This window comes from Bufo gargarizans, chromosome 7 (genome assembly GCF_014858855.1).
Source record: "Bufo gargarizans isolate SCDJY-AF-19 chromosome 7, ASM1485885v1, whole genome shotgun sequence".
Lineage (NCBI taxonomy): Eukaryota > Metazoa > Chordata > Amphibia > Anura > Bufonidae > Bufo > Bufo gargarizans.
The window spans coordinates 165272441-165292084 of record NC_058086.1 but is presented as its reverse complement, the minus strand read 5'-3'; the positions used below and the strand labels follow the sequence as shown (position 1 = coordinate 165292084).

The 19644-nt window shown below is 47.4% G+C and overlaps 1 protein-coding gene across 2 annotated transcripts in view; it reads right to left on the bottom strand.

Annotated features, from left to right (window-relative positions):
* Positions 1-19270, bottom strand: part of MGLL (monoglyceride lipase) — a 65491-nt gene extending 46221 nt beyond the window's left edge. The window contains exons 1-2 of one of the 2 annotated variants that reach the window (XM_044301109.1): positions 19132-19270; positions 10156-10290 (exon numbers count right to left, since the gene is read on the bottom strand). In XM_044301109.1, coding sequence (XP_044157044.1) covers positions 10156-10283 — 128 coding nt within the window. In that variant the 5' untranslated portion in view covers positions 10284-10290; positions 19132-19270. Of the gene's footprint in view, positions 1-10155; positions 10291-16349; positions 16484-19131 lie in introns of those variants that run through there. The other variant, XM_044301110.1, reaches the window with a different exon arrangement.
* Between the last annotated feature and the right edge of the window lie 374 nt (positions 19271-19644).

Below are 19644 nucleotides of genomic sequence, written 5' to 3'. Positions count from 1 at the left end.
TGGTGGGTCTGTAACGAGCCAGCCCTTTTCATCGGTGGACATTTTCTATAGGCTCAGAACGAAGGACGACTTATTGCACAAAATGTCTTAAGATGCGATTGTACATGTTTTTTTTTGCAATTTTTAGGTGGCGTGTCTAAAACTGAATCGCGACAGCGTAAAAATTGGAACTGCGTAATATAAACCTTTGGGGAAATAACTGCATGTACACAATGCAGTCCTATCGGGAATACATTGGATGTGGCTCGAGCGCCATAATGCGCTACATTTGTGGCAGGTCTAATAGACAGACCCACCTACCTAAATGACCTGCAGGCAGCTGTGATCGCCAATGCAGTATGTGACACGGTGATTCTTTGCCTTAAGGAATTTTCTTAGAAAACGATAAAGCAAAAAGGAAAAAAAAAAAGCAAATGGAAAAATGCTAATTCCCTGGTTACCTCTGCATTGGAAAAGGGAAGCAGAAGCCAATGGAGCACAGGTGCTAAATGAACACCGCACAGTGGAGTGTTTAAAGCTGCATCACAATGGCACGCTCTCTAATCTGACAGCTCCACAATGCAATTTAAACATCCATATTGATTTATCCAGCAGCCGGTGAACTACGACGGAGGAGGCACGTGCTATGCCTGAATGCCACACAGGCTTAACCCTCGAAATACTCAACACCTACATAGTCCTCTGCGTGACAAGATGTTTACCAGCTGATCTCACCACCAATTCTGCAATCCACCCCCTGGTTTCTTCATGACCATCTTCTGCAAACATCCTCAATTCGCAATCATATATAAAAATCTAGTAATCATCTATTTCCCAAAGGACCCCCCCATATAGGACCCAGTCTTGTGCCCACTTTTCCTCATTTCTCCAGTGAGGAGACTGCAATGAGTGCTTCACCCCGCAAACCTTACTTACTACATCAACGGATCAGGGACCCCCCTCATTCCTACAAGGGTTCAGCCAAATAGCCTCCTATTTCCCTGCCTTGGAAGCTCCCTATAAACCATTCTGCTTAGATCCATATCCCCACATTCACATTGGGGGCCCTCAATATCATTCAGCCTTCCTACACTTCGTAATTATTCCAAACCCTGCTTCCCAGAGGCCTCTGTCATTTGCATCCACACACTTAGGGGTCACTTTACTCCCAGAGGAGTTCCCCCAAATTGCCTTCTATCTCCCTGAACTAATTGCATCCAAAACACCATTGCACCCAGATCCATATGCCCAAATTCTCGGTGTGAAACCTTCATCACCCTTCAGCTGTCCTACACTGCTTCTTAACTCCATATGTGTGTCCTCAGAAGCTTCAATCATTTGCATCCACATATCGGGGTCACCTTATCCCCAAAAGAGTTCCCCCAAATTTCCATTTTACTGCATGCAAAAACCTCACTGCACCAAGATGCATATTCGCAAATTTTCAGTAGGAAGCCTTCATCCTTCATCCGTCCTTCCTCTTAACTCTATATCTGTGTCCTCAGAAGCCTTCATCATCCTTCAGCCGTCCTGCACTGCTTCGTAACTCCATATCCGTGTCCTCGGAAGCCTCTGTCATTTGCATCCACATATCAGGATTCATCTTATTTCCAAATCGCCTTCTACCTCCCTGAATTCATTGCACCTACAAGAATATCTTCCAATTCTCAATGAGAAAAACTCAAACTCCTTCTGCCTTTCTACAACCAATGCTTACCCCAAACCCTGGTCCTTGTCCCAGAAGCCTCCATCATTCGCATCCATATATCAGGGATACCCGTATTCCCAAATTTCCTTCTATCTCCTGAATTTGGCCTTACACACACGACCGTATCCATTTTGCAGGCCGCAAATCGTGGATCTGCAAAATACAGATGTGGTCCGTGGGCCGTCCACATTTTTTTTGCAGACCCATTGACTTTATTGGTTCAATGGTCCGCATTTCGCGGACATATTCTACATAATGTCACGGACATTCCCGCGACAGGTGGCAGGAGACCGGTGAGACTGGCAACACGCGGTTTGATCTGACAAGTTTTTCGTTTGGATCAATGACGTCTGTTTCTGGTGCTCGCCGTACCTTCTTTCCCCAGGTGTGGCTAGTAGGGTAATGTAACCTTCTCTATTTATAGTTGCTTCTCGCACTATGCTGTGCGGTTTTTTGCTTCTGTTTGGACCTTTGGATAGATTGTGGTTGGATCTCGGCTGAGTTCCTGGTGCTTCCATTGCTCCTTTGAAGTTAAGTCTTTCCTTTCCCTTTTGTATTTTGTTTGGGTTCTGTGTGTTGCATTTCCCTATTGTTTGTATTAGGCCTGAAGGAGACTCCCGTTCGTCCTTCCTTTTAGAGGAACAGGTAGTCTCTTCCCTGCCATTACTACCAGGGTCCTATAGGGCTTGATAGGGACTCTAGGTATTCCTGCGTATGAACTCACCTACCTTTGGGGTCTGTTCATACCGGTAGTCAGTCAGGATTTTGGTTAGGGTTTTCACTAGGAGATGTCCATCTTCCTTCCCTAGTTCTCAGGCCTGATTCCCTGTTCCCCCCTTCCCTCCTATGCTCGTTGTGGCGTTTCCCTCCCACACCAAAGCGTGACACATAATTGACATGCGGAGGAGGAAAGAACATGGGTGATCAGTCTGCTTTCAGCTTCCATATGTCTGTTCTGGAAAAAAGATAGAGTGTGTCCTATACTTGGACACAAAATGTAGATTGCGGACCCTCTGAAGTCAATGGGTCCACCCAAAATGTGGATGCAACACGGACAGTATCCGTATTTTGCGGATCCACAATTTGCGGACTGCAAATACATACGGTCGTGAGCATGAGGCATTAACAGCATCCTATAAACCTTTGCACCTCAATCACTATGGTTTAATTCACACGGGAGGGGGTCTTCAATACCCTTTCATCTTCCTACACTGACCTCTTACTACAACCCTTGTCCCCAGTTCCATCATTCACATCAACATATCCGAAGTCCCCTTTTTCCCCAAAGGGCGCCCCTCATCTAACCCTTCTGCACTGAGCTCTCACGCGTCTCATCTTTGAATCCATCCTCGTTTGTTTCACATGACACTAAAAGGAGAAGAGGATTTCAGTGCTGCCATTATGTAACACCAAAGAAGGAAGTGGTTTCTCTGGGCTCCATAAACTAGTAATATTCCCGGAGCGGGGGGAGGAGGAGGTGCAGTCATTTCATTTCTACCCATATATAAATTCTAGGAAAGCCATCGGAAGCTGCGAGGTGATGGACAGCTGAAGAATTGAGTCTTTCCACACGGAATCACACTAAATATCTGTCACATTGCCGCGCCTGGAGATGACAGCTCAGCAGAACCAGCTCGGCCGTTTAGGCGTGACCTTGAGCGAGCTCGGTGACCTTGCCAGCCACAACCTGAGGTCACTACGTTCCTCCACTCGGTGTTTCTCGTCAAAATACATGTTTTCTTAATCCTTTGATGAAGCTCAAAGAAAAGCCGCTGGTGATAGCCTGCTAGACGGCTCGTCGCTGCACCTGTCATGTTGTACACAGCGAGGAAGGCCATTGTCTGGTTGCAAATATATTCAGAAGAATTCAGCCAGTCACAGGTTTGCAATTTAGCGCGGAATAAAGAGCAATTCTACACAAGCAATAGAATCTAATTGCATGGAAAGAACCATATAATACTGCCATATAGTACCTAGATAAATAGTGGAAATAGTGCACATAACTCTTCAAATAATGGCGCCATACAGTCCTCAGTGCCCAGATCCGTGCATGCAGTATCCAGAGAAACAGTGCATATGCTGCGGTATGACTAAAGTTCATAGCAATGTCATGAATGCCACCTAACCTGTTTGGCTGCAGTTATGGAAACTGTCACATATCTACTTTTACTTGAGCAGCATAAGATAAGTAGGACAGATCTTCATATACTGTACAAAGCCCAGATAAACAATGCGTACAGTACCCAGATAGTGCACACCATAGTCCTGATAAACAATGTATACAGTACCCAGATAGTGCATACCATAGTCCAGATAAACAATGCATACAGTACCCAGATAGTGCATACCATAGTCCAGATAAACAATGCATACAGTACCCAGATAGTGCATACCATAGTCCAGATAAACAATGCATACAGTACCCAGATAGTGCACACCATAGTCCTGATAAACAATGCATACAGAACCCAGATAGTGCATACCATAGTCCTGATAAACAATGCATACAGTACCCAGATAGTGCATACCATAGTCCTGATAAACAATGCATACAGTACCCAGATAGTGCATACCATAGTCCTGATAAACAATGCATATAGAACCCAGATAGTGCATACCATAGTCCTGATAAACAATGCATATAGAACCCAGATAGTGCATACCATACTCCTGATAAACAATGCATACAGTACCCAGATAGTGCACACCATAGTCCAGATAAACAATGCATACAGAACCCAGATAGTGCATACCATACAAGGCCCAGATAAACAATGCATACAGTACCCAGATAGTGCATACCATAGTCCTGATAAACAATGCATACAGTACCCAGATAGTGCATACCATAGTCCTGATAAACAATGCATACAGTACCCAGATAGTGCATACCATAGTCCTGATAAACAATGCATACAGTACCCAGATAGTGCATACCATAGTCCTGATAAACAATGCATACAGTACCTAGATAGTGCATACCATACAAGGCCCAGATAAGTTATGCATGTAGTACCCATATAGTTCGGTTTCAAGTTTTAAAGTGGTTTTCCATTTTAAAAATTAACTACCGAAGGTATTCAAGTGACTTTGTGAATAACTAACTTTGGCTCATTGGAGCCCATACATTCTAATACTGTACAAAGACGGATCTCCGCACAGTACTAATCCGAAGTTTTGAACAAAGCGACTTCTGATGTAGCATATGAAGCGCATACCATACCAAGCCCTGATAAGCAATGCATGCAGTATCATATAGTGCATACCATACAAAACCCAGATAAAGGGTTCATGCGCACGACCAATGCCTATCTTAGGGTCCGCAAAACACAGATACCGGCAGCGTGTGCTCGCATTTTGCAGAAAGTAACGTCTAGGCTATTAAGGAACAGTCCTATCCTTGTCTGTAATACAGACAAGAATAGGGCATGTTCTCTATTTTTGCAGATTCCACGGAACAGATATACGGATTTGTCCACGTCTTTTGTGGCCCCACTGAAGTGAATGGGTCCGTGGATTGGATGCAGACAAAAAATAGGTGTGTGTGTGCATGAGCCCAAACACAGGACAGGAGGAGGGATCCTCTAAAAGCTCTCATTCATGGCATTGGATTTCCGCACAATCACACGCCTATTACTATATTTTTCTGATTGCTACATATTTGCAGTTTTTGTTTCTCATAGTAAGTAGCTCCGATTGCTCCAGTAGGAGATGATAAAGGAGAATGAGTCACTATCAAAAACTATTGGCCGAACCCTAGAAAGACCTAAGAACCAGATCATGTTATTTAACTATTTTCAGAGCCGATTTACCAACCATTACTGGAAAAGTCTGGTCGCTGTATCCCATCTGGAGCCAGCATGCAGCTTATCGGTCAGAACTATCTGGGTTTGTAGACTATAGCTATACATTTGTTTGGATGAGATGATGGAATTAGCACATTGGATCAGGTGTTAGGGGGGCATACAGGACCCTCATCCGTAAGCAAGAATACAGTTCAGTTACAAAGAGTGTCTCTCTCTTTGGAGGACTCAGCATGTCCGTGCGTTACGCAGATCGTCCGCTGATATCAATGGACAACGTGTAGTACTTAATCTCTCCTGTGGTGGCGCTGCAGAAAATTTGAACACTAGCTATCAGGTTTCCCCACAGATTACAGCTAATGGCCAAGGTCTCCATTTGATCTGCTTATCTTTAGGGGACCCTATTGGGGGGGAAATAAAAAAGGCATTGTAGAAAATGGATAAACCCTTTAAGCCCCACCACTCTAGTGACAAGCTCTAGGTCGTACAGGTAGGTCGTAAATTCCATACACAATATGCAGTTTGCATTCACTGCAACACCTACCAAAGCAAATAGCTACAAGATACAGCATCGTGGCCGCCGTGTCAGATGTACTGCCGTTCACAGGTTCAATGACCCTCATACTTTTATTAATATGCTAATGAGCCTCTAGGTGCTATGGGGGCGTCATTAGCACCTAGAGGCTCCGTCTACCTTCAGAAACTGCCGCCCCCAGCGCGTCCCTCCAGCCCGCCCATCTCCTCCTGAATGCGATCCTCGTATGTATTCTGCGCATGCGCAGTAAATGTCTGACAGCTTCCCTGCTCAGACATCTCCACTGCGCCTGTTCCTCGGAGCACTATGGCGTCATCGCGCAGGCGCAGTGGAGATGTCTGAGCAAGGACGCGGTCAGACATTCACTGCGCATGCGCAGAATACATACGAGGATCGCATTCAGGAGGAGATGGGCGGGCTGGAGGGACGCGCTCGGCGGCGGCAGTTTCTGAAGGTAGACGGAGCCTCTAGGTGCTAATGACGCCCCCATAGCACCTAGAGGCTCATTAGCATATTAATAAAAGTAGTTTTTTTAGCCAAACCACCGCCCCAAAAGCAATTATATTAGGATGGTTGGCCAGAGCAGACACTAGCGGATCGCTAGTGTCTGACAGCCAAATATGTGACACCTAAGTGGTAGAAACCCTTTAAACAGAATAGGCTACAGCTGCAATTTTTTACATCATTTTCACAGTTACACTTTTAGGAGTTTAGCAAAAGTAAAAGAAACAAAAGAAACAGTATTTATTTGCATTTTCAATTTTAAATGTTGCAAAATAAATATTTACAATTTACAAAATAAAACAATTTGTTTTACTTTGGTCTTTTTGATATATTTTACGTCTCGTTTGTGGATGATTGATGTCGGCTGTGGACAATGTGTGTTTCTTTTTCTTTCTTTTTTAAAACAAATTTTTGCTGTTTTTTACTTTTAGATAATATGTCTAGGGCCATTAAATTTAGTTTATTTTTAGGTGCCTTAGGCCTCATGCACACGACAGTTGTTTTTTGTGCGGCATCCTTTTTTTTGGAGGATCTGTTTTTTTCCACAGATCCCTTGTAATAAATGCCTATCCTTGTCCGCAAATGTGAAAAAAGTAGGACACGGACTATATTTTTTTTACTGAAGGGAAACACGGACAACGGACGCGGAACACAAACGGATAAACTATCAGCATTTTTTAGCGGACCCATTGAAATGAATGGATTCCCATCCTATCTTCAAAAAAAATGGAACGGAGGCCGAGAAAAACAACGTGTGCATGAGGCCTTAGGTGCAGACCAAACACGCTCCTTGAAGTCTACGGGTCCATGGAAACCACTGACAGAAGACGGATGGAGTCCATGTTCCGTCGCGGGGGGTTTCACTGACCATTGGTAGAAGAGGCTCTGGAAATGCCGTCTTCAGCCTAGAAGTGCGAGTGGAAAATGCGTGACACACGGAGGGCAAAAAAAATGCACCAAGAGCGAATCCTTCATCTTGTTACGGATGTTGTCACAGACATGAACCTGAGAATAAGGGCTTATTCACACGACCGGTCCGCAAATTGCTAAATCGGAAGGAATGGCCCATTATAGAAATGCCTATTCTTGTCCGCAAAACGGACAAGCACACGGAGTGCTGTCCGTATCTTTTGCGGCCCTATTGAAGCAAATGGGTCCGCATCAGAGCTGCAAAAATGGCGGCTCGGATGCGGACCCAAACAACGGCCGTGTGCATGAGGATTGAGGCATAAGGCAGCGCTATGGGAGCACCAGAGACAGGGGAAAATGTAATATTAGTGATTAAGACCTGCTGTGAAGAGCATGTGATCGCCAGGTCCAATGCCGCTGCCTCTATTCAGCACGCAGCAGCCATTAAAAGGTTAACAAGACATATGAAATGGTTTATCTGATCCTGCCATGAACTATTCAGTAAAGTTGTTTCTGTGACAAAAAAAAACACTATAAATAACTAAACTATTCCAGTTTGACAAGTAAAGGAATTTTTCTACCATCTCTGTATCACTGACTTGTTCACCTCTCTGTAGTTATAATCGACCACAGAGGAATAGTGGCATTCCGCAGGATCGGCACTGCTACATACGATCCTCCCCTGTATACACACGCAGCGAGAGGGACACTAAATCCTGCAGATCTGCTCCAACTGTGTCATTTCTACCCATTTTCTTAAAATCGATTTAATTAGAATCTGCGTTAATTTCCAGCAGCAGATATCATCTCCTTCTCCATCTAACGGCATTTCATTTGCATGAGGAGCCCGCTGTGTGATACTCTCATATATTGTTTGCAGGATTCGTGCGGCTCGTTAAGGAGTCTGATAAATGAGAGACGGTTACCCATATAGAGGGGCTCATATGACACCCCTCCACCTCTCGAAAAGGGTCAATCAATACTAAAATAAGGTCAGCTTCTCACGGAGGCTGAGGAGCAACTGACTGTCACATTCTTAAAGGAGTTTGGATAAATTAAAGGTGTTTTAATATTGATGATGTGTTCTCAGGAATGTTCTCAGAATAGTTCATCAATATCAGATCGGTGGGGGTTCAACAACCGCCGCCCCCGCCGCTCAGCTGTTTGAGGAGGCCCCGGCACTCACTGGAGCCTCCTCGCAGCTTACCAAGCATAGCGCCATTCATTGGATAGTGGTTGTGCTTGGCATTGCAGCTTTATCCCATTCATTTGAATAGGACTGAGCTTCGTCTAGCATTGTGATGGCTGACCATGACATCACCGGTCTAGGAAGACGCTGCAGTCTTTTTAAACAGCTGGTGTTGCCTGGAGTCAGACCCCGCCAACCTGAGGATAGGTCATCAATGTTAAACATCTGGAAAACCCCATTTAATGTAAACACTGCACAACATACAATTTCTACAGCTTGCTAACTCTGGGGGTCAATTAGAAAGACTGGCTTTTTATGCCAGTCTTTAATGCCCCCCCTGCTCTGACGGAGGAGGCGTATAATTTATAATGAGGCGTGCGCCTTGTTGTGACAAGGTTTGCGGACAAGAATAGGCATTTTTGCAATAGTGCGAGACGTGCAGAAAGAGAAAGTGCAGAACGCACACGGACGCTATACATTTTTTGCAGAGCCGAGATTTGCAAACTGCAATATGGATAGGGTCATGTGCATGAGCCCTTAGATGTCGGTAACCTGTACAGACTTAGGCCCCTTTCACACGAGCGAGTTTTCCGTGCGGGTACAAAGCGTGACGTGAACGCATAGCACCTGCACTAAATCCTGACCCATTCATTTCAATAGGTCTGTGTACATGAGCGGTTTTTTTTTTCACGCATCAGTTCTGCGTTGCGTGAAAAACGCAGCATGCTCAATATTCTGCATCCTTCACGCAGCCCTGGCTCCATAGAAGTGAATGGGGCTTCAGTGAAAAACCTTTTTTACTGACGGTTGCTAGGAGATGTTGTTTGTAAACATTCAGTTTTTATCACGCGCGTGAAAAACACATCAAAACGCATTGCACCTGTGCGGAAAAAACAACTGAATGCGATTGCAGAAAAAAACTGACTGAACTTGCTTGCAAAATGGTGCGAGTTTCACTGAACGCACTCTGAACGCATCCGGACATAATCCGTCACACTTGAGAGAAAAGGGGCCTTAGTTACAATTGTATCCAGTCTGACTTCAGGATGATACATTTTACCTACAGTGATACATTGCAGCAAACTGGACAGAGAGCAGAACAAACCAGTTGGCTTTATATGTAAAGAATGAATATTACAATTATTGACAGCAAGCAGAGGGCTTGAAAATGGTGAAGAACTGAAACAAAAAAAAATATGACAAGGTCGCAAAAAGTATTTATACTACAATGATGAAGCTTTCTTATTTACTTAAGGAGGGATAAATCCTTTAAGTCTCGCAGATATTGCATCATTCTCGTGGAATTTGCTGTTGATCCATGTGGACGTTCCCTAAATTCACTGACCTTCTTAAAGGGGCCCTGGTTAAACAAATAGGGAATCGAGATGTCCTTCGCTTGAAGGTTTTCCAAGAATCTGTAGATGATGCCTCGTCCAAGTTGGCTAGGTGCTGCATTATATCCCTTAAAGGGGCTCAGTTTGTTAAAAAATAAATGAAAAATATTTGGCCTCACTTGAGTTCCTCTTACCTCGGCTGACCTGTGGGTTTCCAATATTTGCAGTATATTTGCTGTCCTTCTGCATTGGTGTAACGCTGCAAATCCTTGTACGCGACATCCTGCGGACTGAGCCCGGGGGAACCGTCTTCAGGCATCATTGGGGTACTGCCAAAGATGAGAAAAACCAAACTAAGAACAGATCACATCAATATATGTCTCACCCAAGTGCATATACTTACACAGGCAGAGCGACAAGGGGAAAGGAAGGGGGATATTAGTCTGTACAGTAATGCAGATGTATGACAGTCGGGGTCTGCGGAAAGCTGGGTGACAACCCTTAAAAGGAACTGTCTGATTTAGACAACATTCTGAGGGGGTATCTCATTCAGCAACTCCATGAATTATTTGGAGGACCCTGCACATCCATGCATTACAAGGAACTATGTAATATTCCACCTGCGCTGCTGCTGTAGCAGGAAGTAAAAACTTGCAGCAGGTTTTCCACCACCAACTGCAGCTGATCGCTGAGGTTCTAAGTAGCTGGACACCTAGTGATTAGCTTATTATTGGGGGAATGTCAAAAGTCAACAACCCCTTTAAGAGAACAGTAATCACTGACATTAATCATGATCACCCGGAATTACTTTTGCAAGTGACCAAGGCACCCCAGAACAGCTGGATAGAATATGAAAAGAACTCAAAAAGGAAAAATTATTTTGGAGGTGACCACCTGTGAGTAGGCTGCAATGTCCCTTTAAGAAGTCAACGCTTGCTCTTAAAGGGACAGAGCAAGAAGCAAGCAAGCATACAAAGCGTCCTCTATGCAGAAATGACATGGTAAGGACAGGGTTACACAATTCTGCGGTCACACAAGATAACCGGCCATTAGTATTCGTGGTTATTCATTTCGGTCAAGTTCCTGCATTTAACCAGACATCACTATGAACAGCACTAAACGGGCCGACCACAATCTTTTATTAGAAAACCAGCACGTGGCTCATCCGCTCTACAAAGACTGGGCGGTAACAGCATTAGGGTGGGTTCACATGGAAAATAACGGAATCCATAAGACGGAAGTCAAAACGGAAGCCTTTAAGAGGCATTCTGTTTTGATCTGTCATAATAGAAGTCTGTGGGAATCATAACGGATCCGTCTGGTTCCCGTTATGCAAGACGGAAAACAAAGTCCTGTTGACAGGACTTTTTTGTCTGTTATGCATAACGTGAACCAGACGGATCCGTTATGCTGCCCATATTATAAAGGATCAAAACGGAATGGCTCTTAAAGGCTTCTATTTTGCATTCCGTCATAATACAAGTTTATGGGCAGCATAACGGATCCGTCCTTGTTTCCATTATGCAGGACTGGACTCCTGCATAATGGATCAGTTATGCTGCCCATAGACTTGTATTATGAAGGATCAAAACGGAATGCCTCTTAAAGGCTTCCGTTTTGACTTCAGTCTTATGGATTCCGTTATTTACCATTATAACCATGTTATAACAGAAAGCCAAAACGGAATACATAACGCTGATGTGAACCCACATACTTCCACAGACTGTGGTGAGCAAGCTGAAGGTACGTGCCTGGCAGGAATAGGGTTAAAATGGCACACAGACCCGCCGAGGATGCACCGGTTGATCCCAGCCATCGCTTTACGCTGGGTTCACACCTGAGCGTTCGCGATGGAGCGCTCTGTATGCGCGATTGTACCGGCGTTTGCAATCGCGCATACAGAGGCAAGCGAACGCCCATTGTCGCGGGTTCCCGGAAGTCTATGTACGGGAACGTGCGACAAGACGCCCCAAAGAAGCTCATGTACTTCCTGGGGCGTCGGGCGTTTTACAGCGCGATCGTACGCGCTGTAAAACGCCCAGATAAGAACCATTCCCATAGGGAAGCATTGGTTTCTCCTTATTGAGTGTTTTACAGCGCGTAGGAACGCGCTGTAAAACGCTCAGGTGTGAACCCAGCCTAAGATACACAAAAGTTAAGAACAGGTGCATCAACCATAAAATCCCAGGTCAGATGAACAGATGGGAGCCTGGATACACACTGAGCCCCCATATCAGGGAGCAGCAACCTTCGGCACTCCAGCTGCTGTGAAACTACAATTCCCAGCATGCTCCATTCATTTTTGAGGGAGTTCGGAGAAGAGCAGAGTAAGTATACATGCTGGGAGTTGTAGTTTCACAACAGCTGGAGTGCTGGAGGTTGCCTACCCCTGGCCTATATCCTAACACAAGGCAAGGCGTGTATACTTTCAGTCCAAACATAGGTACTGTACATAGTATAGACATACATATAGATGCACACGCCTATGTAAAGAGACGCACAAGCTGGATACAATCCATATAATGACATCATAGCTGTGCACAGTGAAAAACTACACAGCACAATTAGCCAGCAGAGCATGGTGGTGGTAGAACTACAACCCCTAGCATGCTCAGTCAGTGGCGTGGGCTGCAGGACATCATGGGGTAGTTGTCCTCCGTTATTATGAGCTGGTCAACAATAGTAACTTTGTAAATAGTAAATTTGCTACATTGTATCTGTTTAGAAAATGTCAGTGTTCTTTTATAAACGTTACGGAAAGTGAAATATTATTGATAAATAAAAGAATGTGAAGTCACTTGGCATCAAGAGGGGCAAGGGCACCAAAAAGAGACAGAAGCCGCTGCCACAATGTGGAAGAAATGGCTCAAGAACGCCAGGGCAAAAGATTGGGCTACAATGATGCCACCCATGGTAATGCCAGGATACTGGGACACAAGAGCCTTGTCGGCAGCAATGTGAACTGCAACCCCCCAAATACCTGAATGATCCAAGGTAATGCATCCTCCCCAGCAACACCAAACTCACTCAGCAATCAATGCCACGAGCTGCCATGTCGTCAATATAAAATAAAACACGGACTCTGCCCTATCTGCTCACACATCAATAGCGCGCGGCATTATCTGCCCAGAGATCATGTGAAGAACATCAGGAACGAAGGGCAGGAATGTGATCAAGAAGCCGAGAGTCACTTGTCAATATACACACAATATACATACTGTTCTCTGCTACACAGATTTCCTGCAAAGAGGGAGAGTCAGCTCCGCAGCCAAGAGAAGGCTATATACTATCATACCCATCAATATAGACACAGGCATGGAGAGGGAGAGTGTCAGCTCCGCAGCCAAGAGAAGGCTATATACTATCATACCCATCAATATAGACACAGGCATGGAGAGGGAGAGTGTCAGCTCCGCAGCCAAGAGAAGGCTATATACTATCATACCCATCAATATAGACACAGGCATGGAGAGGGAGAGTGTCAGCTCCGCAGCCAAGAGAAGGCTATATACTATCATACCCATCAATATAGACACAGGCATGGAGAGGGAGAGTGTCAGCTCCGCAGCCAAGAGAAGGCTATATACTATCATACCCATCAATATAGACACAGGCATGGAGAGAGAGAGTGTCAGCTCCGCAGCCAAGAGAAGGCTATATACTATCATACCCATCAATATAGACACAGGCATGGAGAGAGAGAGTGTCAGCTCCGCAGCCAAGAGAAGGCTATATACTATCATACCCATCAATATAGACACAGGCATGGAGAGGGAGAGTGTCAGCTCCGCAGCCAAGAGAAGGCTTTATACTATCATACCCATCAATATAGACACAGGCATGGAGAGGGAGAGTCAGCTCCGCAGCCAAGAGAAGGCTATATACTATCATACCCATCAATATAGACACAGGCATGGAGAGGGAGAGTGTCAGCTCCGCAGCCAAGAGAAGGCTATATACTATCATACCCATCAATATAGACACAGGCATGGAGAGGGAGAGTGTCAGCTCCGCAGCCAAGAGAAGGCTATATACTATCATACCCATCAATATAGACACAGGCATGGAGAGGGAGAGTGTCAGCTCCGCAGCCAAGAGAAGGCTATATACTATCATACCCATCAATATAGACACAGGCATGGAGAGGGAGAGTGTCAGCTCCGCAGCCAAGAGAGGGCTATATACTATCATACCCATCAATATAGACACAGGCATGGAGAGGGAGAGTGTCAGCTCCGCAGCCAAGAGAAGGCTATATACTATCATACCCATCAATATAGACACAGGCATGGAGAGGGAGAGTGTCAGCTCCGCAGCCAAGAGAAGGCTATATACTATCATACCCATCAATATAGACACAGGCATGGAGAGGGAGAGTGTCAGCTCCGCAGCCAAGAGAAGGCTATATACTATCATACCCATCAATATAGACACAGGCATGGAGAGGGAGAGTGTCAGCTCCGCAGCCAAGAGAAGGCTATATACTATCATACCCATCAATATAGACACGGGCATGGAGAGGGAGAGTGTCAGCTCCGCAGCCAAGAGAGGGCTATATACTATCATACCCATCAATATAGACACGGGCATGGAGAGGGAGAGTGTCAGCTCCGCAGCCAAGAGAGGGCTATATACTATCATACCCATCAATATAGACACAGGCATGGAGAGGGAGAGTGTCAGCTCCGCAGCCAAGAGAAGGCTATATACTATCATACCCATCAATATAGACACAGGCATGGAGAGGGAGAGTGTCAGCTCCGCAGCCAAGAGAAGGCTATATACTATCATACCCATCGATATAGACACAGGCATGGAGAGGGAGAGTGTCAGCTCCGCAGCCAAAAGAAGGCTATATACTATCATACCCATCAATATAGACACAGGCATGGAGAGGGAGAGTGTCAGCTCCGCAGCCAAGAGAAGGCTATATACTATCATACCCATCAATATAGACACAGGCATGGAGAGGGAGAGTGTCAGCTCCGCAGCCAAGAGAAGGCTATATACTATCATACCCATCAATATAGACACAGGCATGGAGAGGGAGAGTGTCAGCTCCGCAGCCAAGAGAGGGCTATATACTATCATATCCATCAATATAGACACAGGCATGGAGAGGGAGAGTGTCAGCTCCGCAGCCAAGAGAAGGCTATATACTATCATACCCATCAATATAGACACAGACATGGAGAGGGAGAGTGTCAGCTCCGCAGCCAAGAGAAGGCTATATACTATCATACCCATCAATATAGACACAGGCATGGAGAGGGAGAGTGTCAGCTCCGCAGCCAAGAGAGGGCTATATACTATCATATCCATCAATATAGACACAGGCATGGAGAGGGAGAGTGTCAGCTCCGCAGCCAAGAGAAGGCTATATACTATTATACCCATCAATATAGACACAGACATGGAGAGGGAGAGTGTCAGCTCCGCAGCCAAGGGAAGGCTATATACTATCATACCCATCAATATAGACACAGGCATGGAAAGGGAGAGTGTCAGCTCCGCAGCCAAGAGAAGGCTATATACTATCATACCTATCGATATAGACACAGGCGTGGAGAGGGAGAGTGTCAGCTCCGCAGCCAAGAGAGGGCTATATACTATTATACCCATCAATATAGACACAGACATGGAGAGGGAGAGTGTCAGCTCCGCAGCCAAGGGAAGGCTATATACTATCATACCCATCAATATAGACACAGGCATGGAAAGGGAGAGTGTCAGCTCCGCAGCCAAGAGAAGGCTATATACTATCATACCTATCGATATAGACACAGGCGTGGAGAGGGAGAGTGTCAGCTCCACAGCCAAGATAATCCCAGCTCATGCCCATCAGCACTGGCACAAGCTGGAACAGGACTGTCAGCTCTGCAGACAAGAGGACAGAACTAGTATGTTATTAACCCCTCTCTGCCCATCATAAGAGCATGAGCATAAGACCCTCTGCCCCCAGGATATGGTGCTGCCCCTTCACAGCAGAGTGTGCCAGAGGATCAGCTCAGCAGCTGGGCGATGCCTGCCCTTCCATGCCAATAAACATAGCCACCAGCCTGCTGCCAGATCCAGGTCACCCCTGTCCTGCCATACTGAGGAGGGGGGGGGGGGGGGGGCTCAGCTGAGGACTGGCACTGAGGACTGGCATGCCAGCCATCAACCATCAACAAAGGCGCCAGCCTGCTGCCAGATCCCGGTCAACTGCCAGGCACCAGCTGCTGCCTCCTGAGGTGGGCACCGATCACCTGTTCTGTGCCCACCCAGTATGCACAGTAGTACAGAGGCTGGTACCCGCCAGCAGAGAGAGTGAAGGAGCCGCTGGGCACCTACCCACTGCCAACAATAGGGCTCTTACTCACTCATCGCCCGCATCACCCAGTCTTACCCAGCCACAGTGCCAGCAGTCAGTGTGCTCCTAGCCGCGGGGTGTCATACTGTGCCCGCCGGGTGCTGCCGCCCCTGTGCCCACCGCCGTGTCAGCCCTCTCACTGACAGCAAGCGTAGCCGGCACGGAGGATGAGGGGCGGAGGGGCGGTCCTAGGCAGATGAGATGGGCAGGGCCGAGAGGACGTCCCTCTGCAAACACTGGTCTGTGCACGTCGTTAGCTAGGCGTGGGCGGGGTAAGCGTAGATGGAGGGCGTGGTTTGAGGTACACCACGCCCCTCCTTAAGGCGGCAGGTTCATTTTTTTTCTGAATGTTAGGAACCTGTAGAGGAGATTGCTGGGATGATACATTGTACCGGAAGGCTCCTGAAACTGTCAATCGGAATATTGTGATTATTGTGCCAATTTCTTTAAAACCAGGACTTGTTTTATGGAGGAGAGAGTCATCCCAATCCTACTAGGAATATCCTATAGGGAACAATAGGGAGAGAGAGCTGGAGGCCCGGCAATTGGGCGACACCTTTGTTTCAGAAATTTCTGCCACTGAAAATCAGTTCTGTTTATCTAAATGGGGTTGTTTTGGGTTGGGGGGGGAAGGGGGACATGGGTTTTTGGAGAAAAAGTTGTGCAAGTGAAATTACGCAGACATGGGACGCAATGTGACAGCAGCCAGACAATCCTCCAGGGCCGGGCGGTGCCGGACCGGTCACTGACTAGTGGTTGGGCGGTGCCGGACCTGTCACTGACTAGTGGTTGGGCGGTGCCGGACCGGTCACTGACTAGTGGTTGGGCGGTGCCGGACCGGTCACTGACTAGTGGTTGGGCGGTGCTGGACCGGTCACTGACTAGTGGTTGGGCGGTGCTGGACCGGTCACTGACTAGTGGTTGGGCGGTGCTGGACCGGTCACTGACTAGTGGTTGGGCGGTGCTGGACCGGTCACTGACTAGTGGTTGGGCGGTGCTGGACCGGTCACTGACTAGTGGTTGGGCGGTGCTGGACCGGTCACTGACTAGTGGTTGGGCGGTGTGGGACCGGTCACTGACTAGTGGTTGGGCGGTGCTGGACCTGTCACTGACTAGTGGCTGGGCGGTGCTGGACCTGTCACTGACTAGTGGTTGGGCGATGCTGGACCGGTCACTGACTAGTGGCTGGGCGGTGCTGGATCGGTCACTGACTAGTGGTTGGGCGGTGCTGGAGCGGTCACTCACTAGTGGTTGGGCGGTGCTGGAGCGGTCACTGACTAGTGGTTGGGCGGTGCTGGAGCGGTCACTGACTAGTGGCTGGGCGGTGCTGGACCGGTTACTGACTAGTGGTTGGGCGGTGCTGGAGCGGTCACTCACTAGTGGTTGGACGGTGCTGGACTCGTCACTGACTAGTGGTTGGGCGGTGCTGGAGCGGTCACTCACTAGTGGTTGGGCGGTGCTGGAGCGGTCACTCACTAGTGGTTGGACGGTGCTGGACTGGTCACTGACTAGTGGTTGGGCGGTGCTGGAGCGGTCACTCACTAGTGGTTGGGCGGTGCTGGACTGGTCACTGACTAGTGGTTTGGCGGTGCTGGAGTGGTCACTGACTAGTGGTTGGGCGGTGCTGGACTGGTCACTGACTACTGGTTTGGCGGTGCTGGAGTGGTCACTGACTAGTGGTTTGGCAGTGCTGGATGGTCACTGACTAGTGGTTGGGCGGTGCCGGACTGGACACGCTTGTAAGAGGGGCCCTTCAGTGTGTGGCCCTTGATCCAAGCACCGGTCCCACAGGAGGATGGCACAGCAAAGAGGCAGATGCATGAACTTGTAACAATCTATACTCCAATGAGGGCACAACACGCAGAGTCTATTAAAGGCACAGAACTTGGTGGTTACAGAACAGTCTCTATAAGAGGGCACTCAGTGCAGTGGTTACAGTCTCTCTTAGAGGGCACACAGCATATTGGTTGCAGTCTCTCTTAGGGTTCATTCACACGTCCGCAATTTCGTTCCGCAAACGGAATTAAGGACCCATTCATTTCTATGGGGCCGCATGATGTGCGGCCCGGCTCCGGAAATGCAGACCCGCACTTACCTGACATGCCTCCACTGCTCCACATATATAACTCACGCAAAGCAACTTCATATATGTTCAACTCTGCCCTGAATGGAGGCCACACATTCCCACCCATCACCAGAACCAAGCCTGCAAAAGTCATAGAATGCAACCAGCCGTGAACTGGTAAAGACGCAGCGCCTGCAGTGGAAGGGCGGTTGTAACGCAGCGGTGCGCCGCATAGTAAATACAGTTCCGTTCAGGGGCGCGGTTCATGCCGATGTGCGACGTGCACTTCTAGCTCCACTGTATATATTAAGAATGTTGTTCTACAAGATGAACCAACGCGCGCTCGTCACAGTGACTCACTGACAATCTGGTTACACCCGTCACCGACTGTAATGTTAGTGCTGAATGTAGGTGACATAATGAGGTGATGTCATAGGATATAACCCCGCCTTCCAAAACTGTATCAGACCAGAGGGGACATTTAACAACCCTGATGCTCCCCTAAAGTATGTGTCACGATGCGCTCTGTACAGGAGGTTCCAGGAGGCGGGGACGGCCGAGGCGCGCTCGCGTCATCAGCGCCCGTTCCCGTGGTAACCACTCTGGGGCTGAGTGCCGAGCTGATCACTCGGCGCTCTGCTGTATTGGAACTTAGGAGTCATGTGACGCTGGCCACGTCACATGACTCCACTAGCGCTCTATTTAAACAGGCAATCTGCTGGCCACACATTGCCTGTTATTGAGGTCCTTTACCTGGTTCGTTGGTCCTCCTTGGCTTCTGGTTTCCCGTCCGTCTCATCCCTTGGTCTTGGCGTTTCCTCCTGGTTCTGACGATCCTCCGCCTGCTCCTCCGGTACCTTACTGCTCTCTCGGCTTGTGTGACTGCTCTGCTGCATGTGTTGTTTGTCTTCCCTCCACTTTCCTAGCTGAGGGTTTGTCGACCAGTTGTCCCTTGTCACTAGGACTTGCGAGGCAGGGAAAGGCAGGGTGCGGGTGGAGTTCAGTGGTCACTTCCCCACCTCCTGTGTGTGTGACAGTATGGGATGAGCCCGAACATCGGGTGACAACCTCAATGACAGCTCCAATGGAAGCAATATTGGTTGTCATCCAGCTTTCCCGGTAATGGCAGAGTTTGTAATGCCACTTGGTAATTAAAGGGTTAACCTCCAAGACGGTGATAATTATATTACAGGCATTGCCTCTGACAAAAGACATGTACCGCTCAGCATGACCTCACCTAATGCATCTGTATCAGCGCACGTCAAC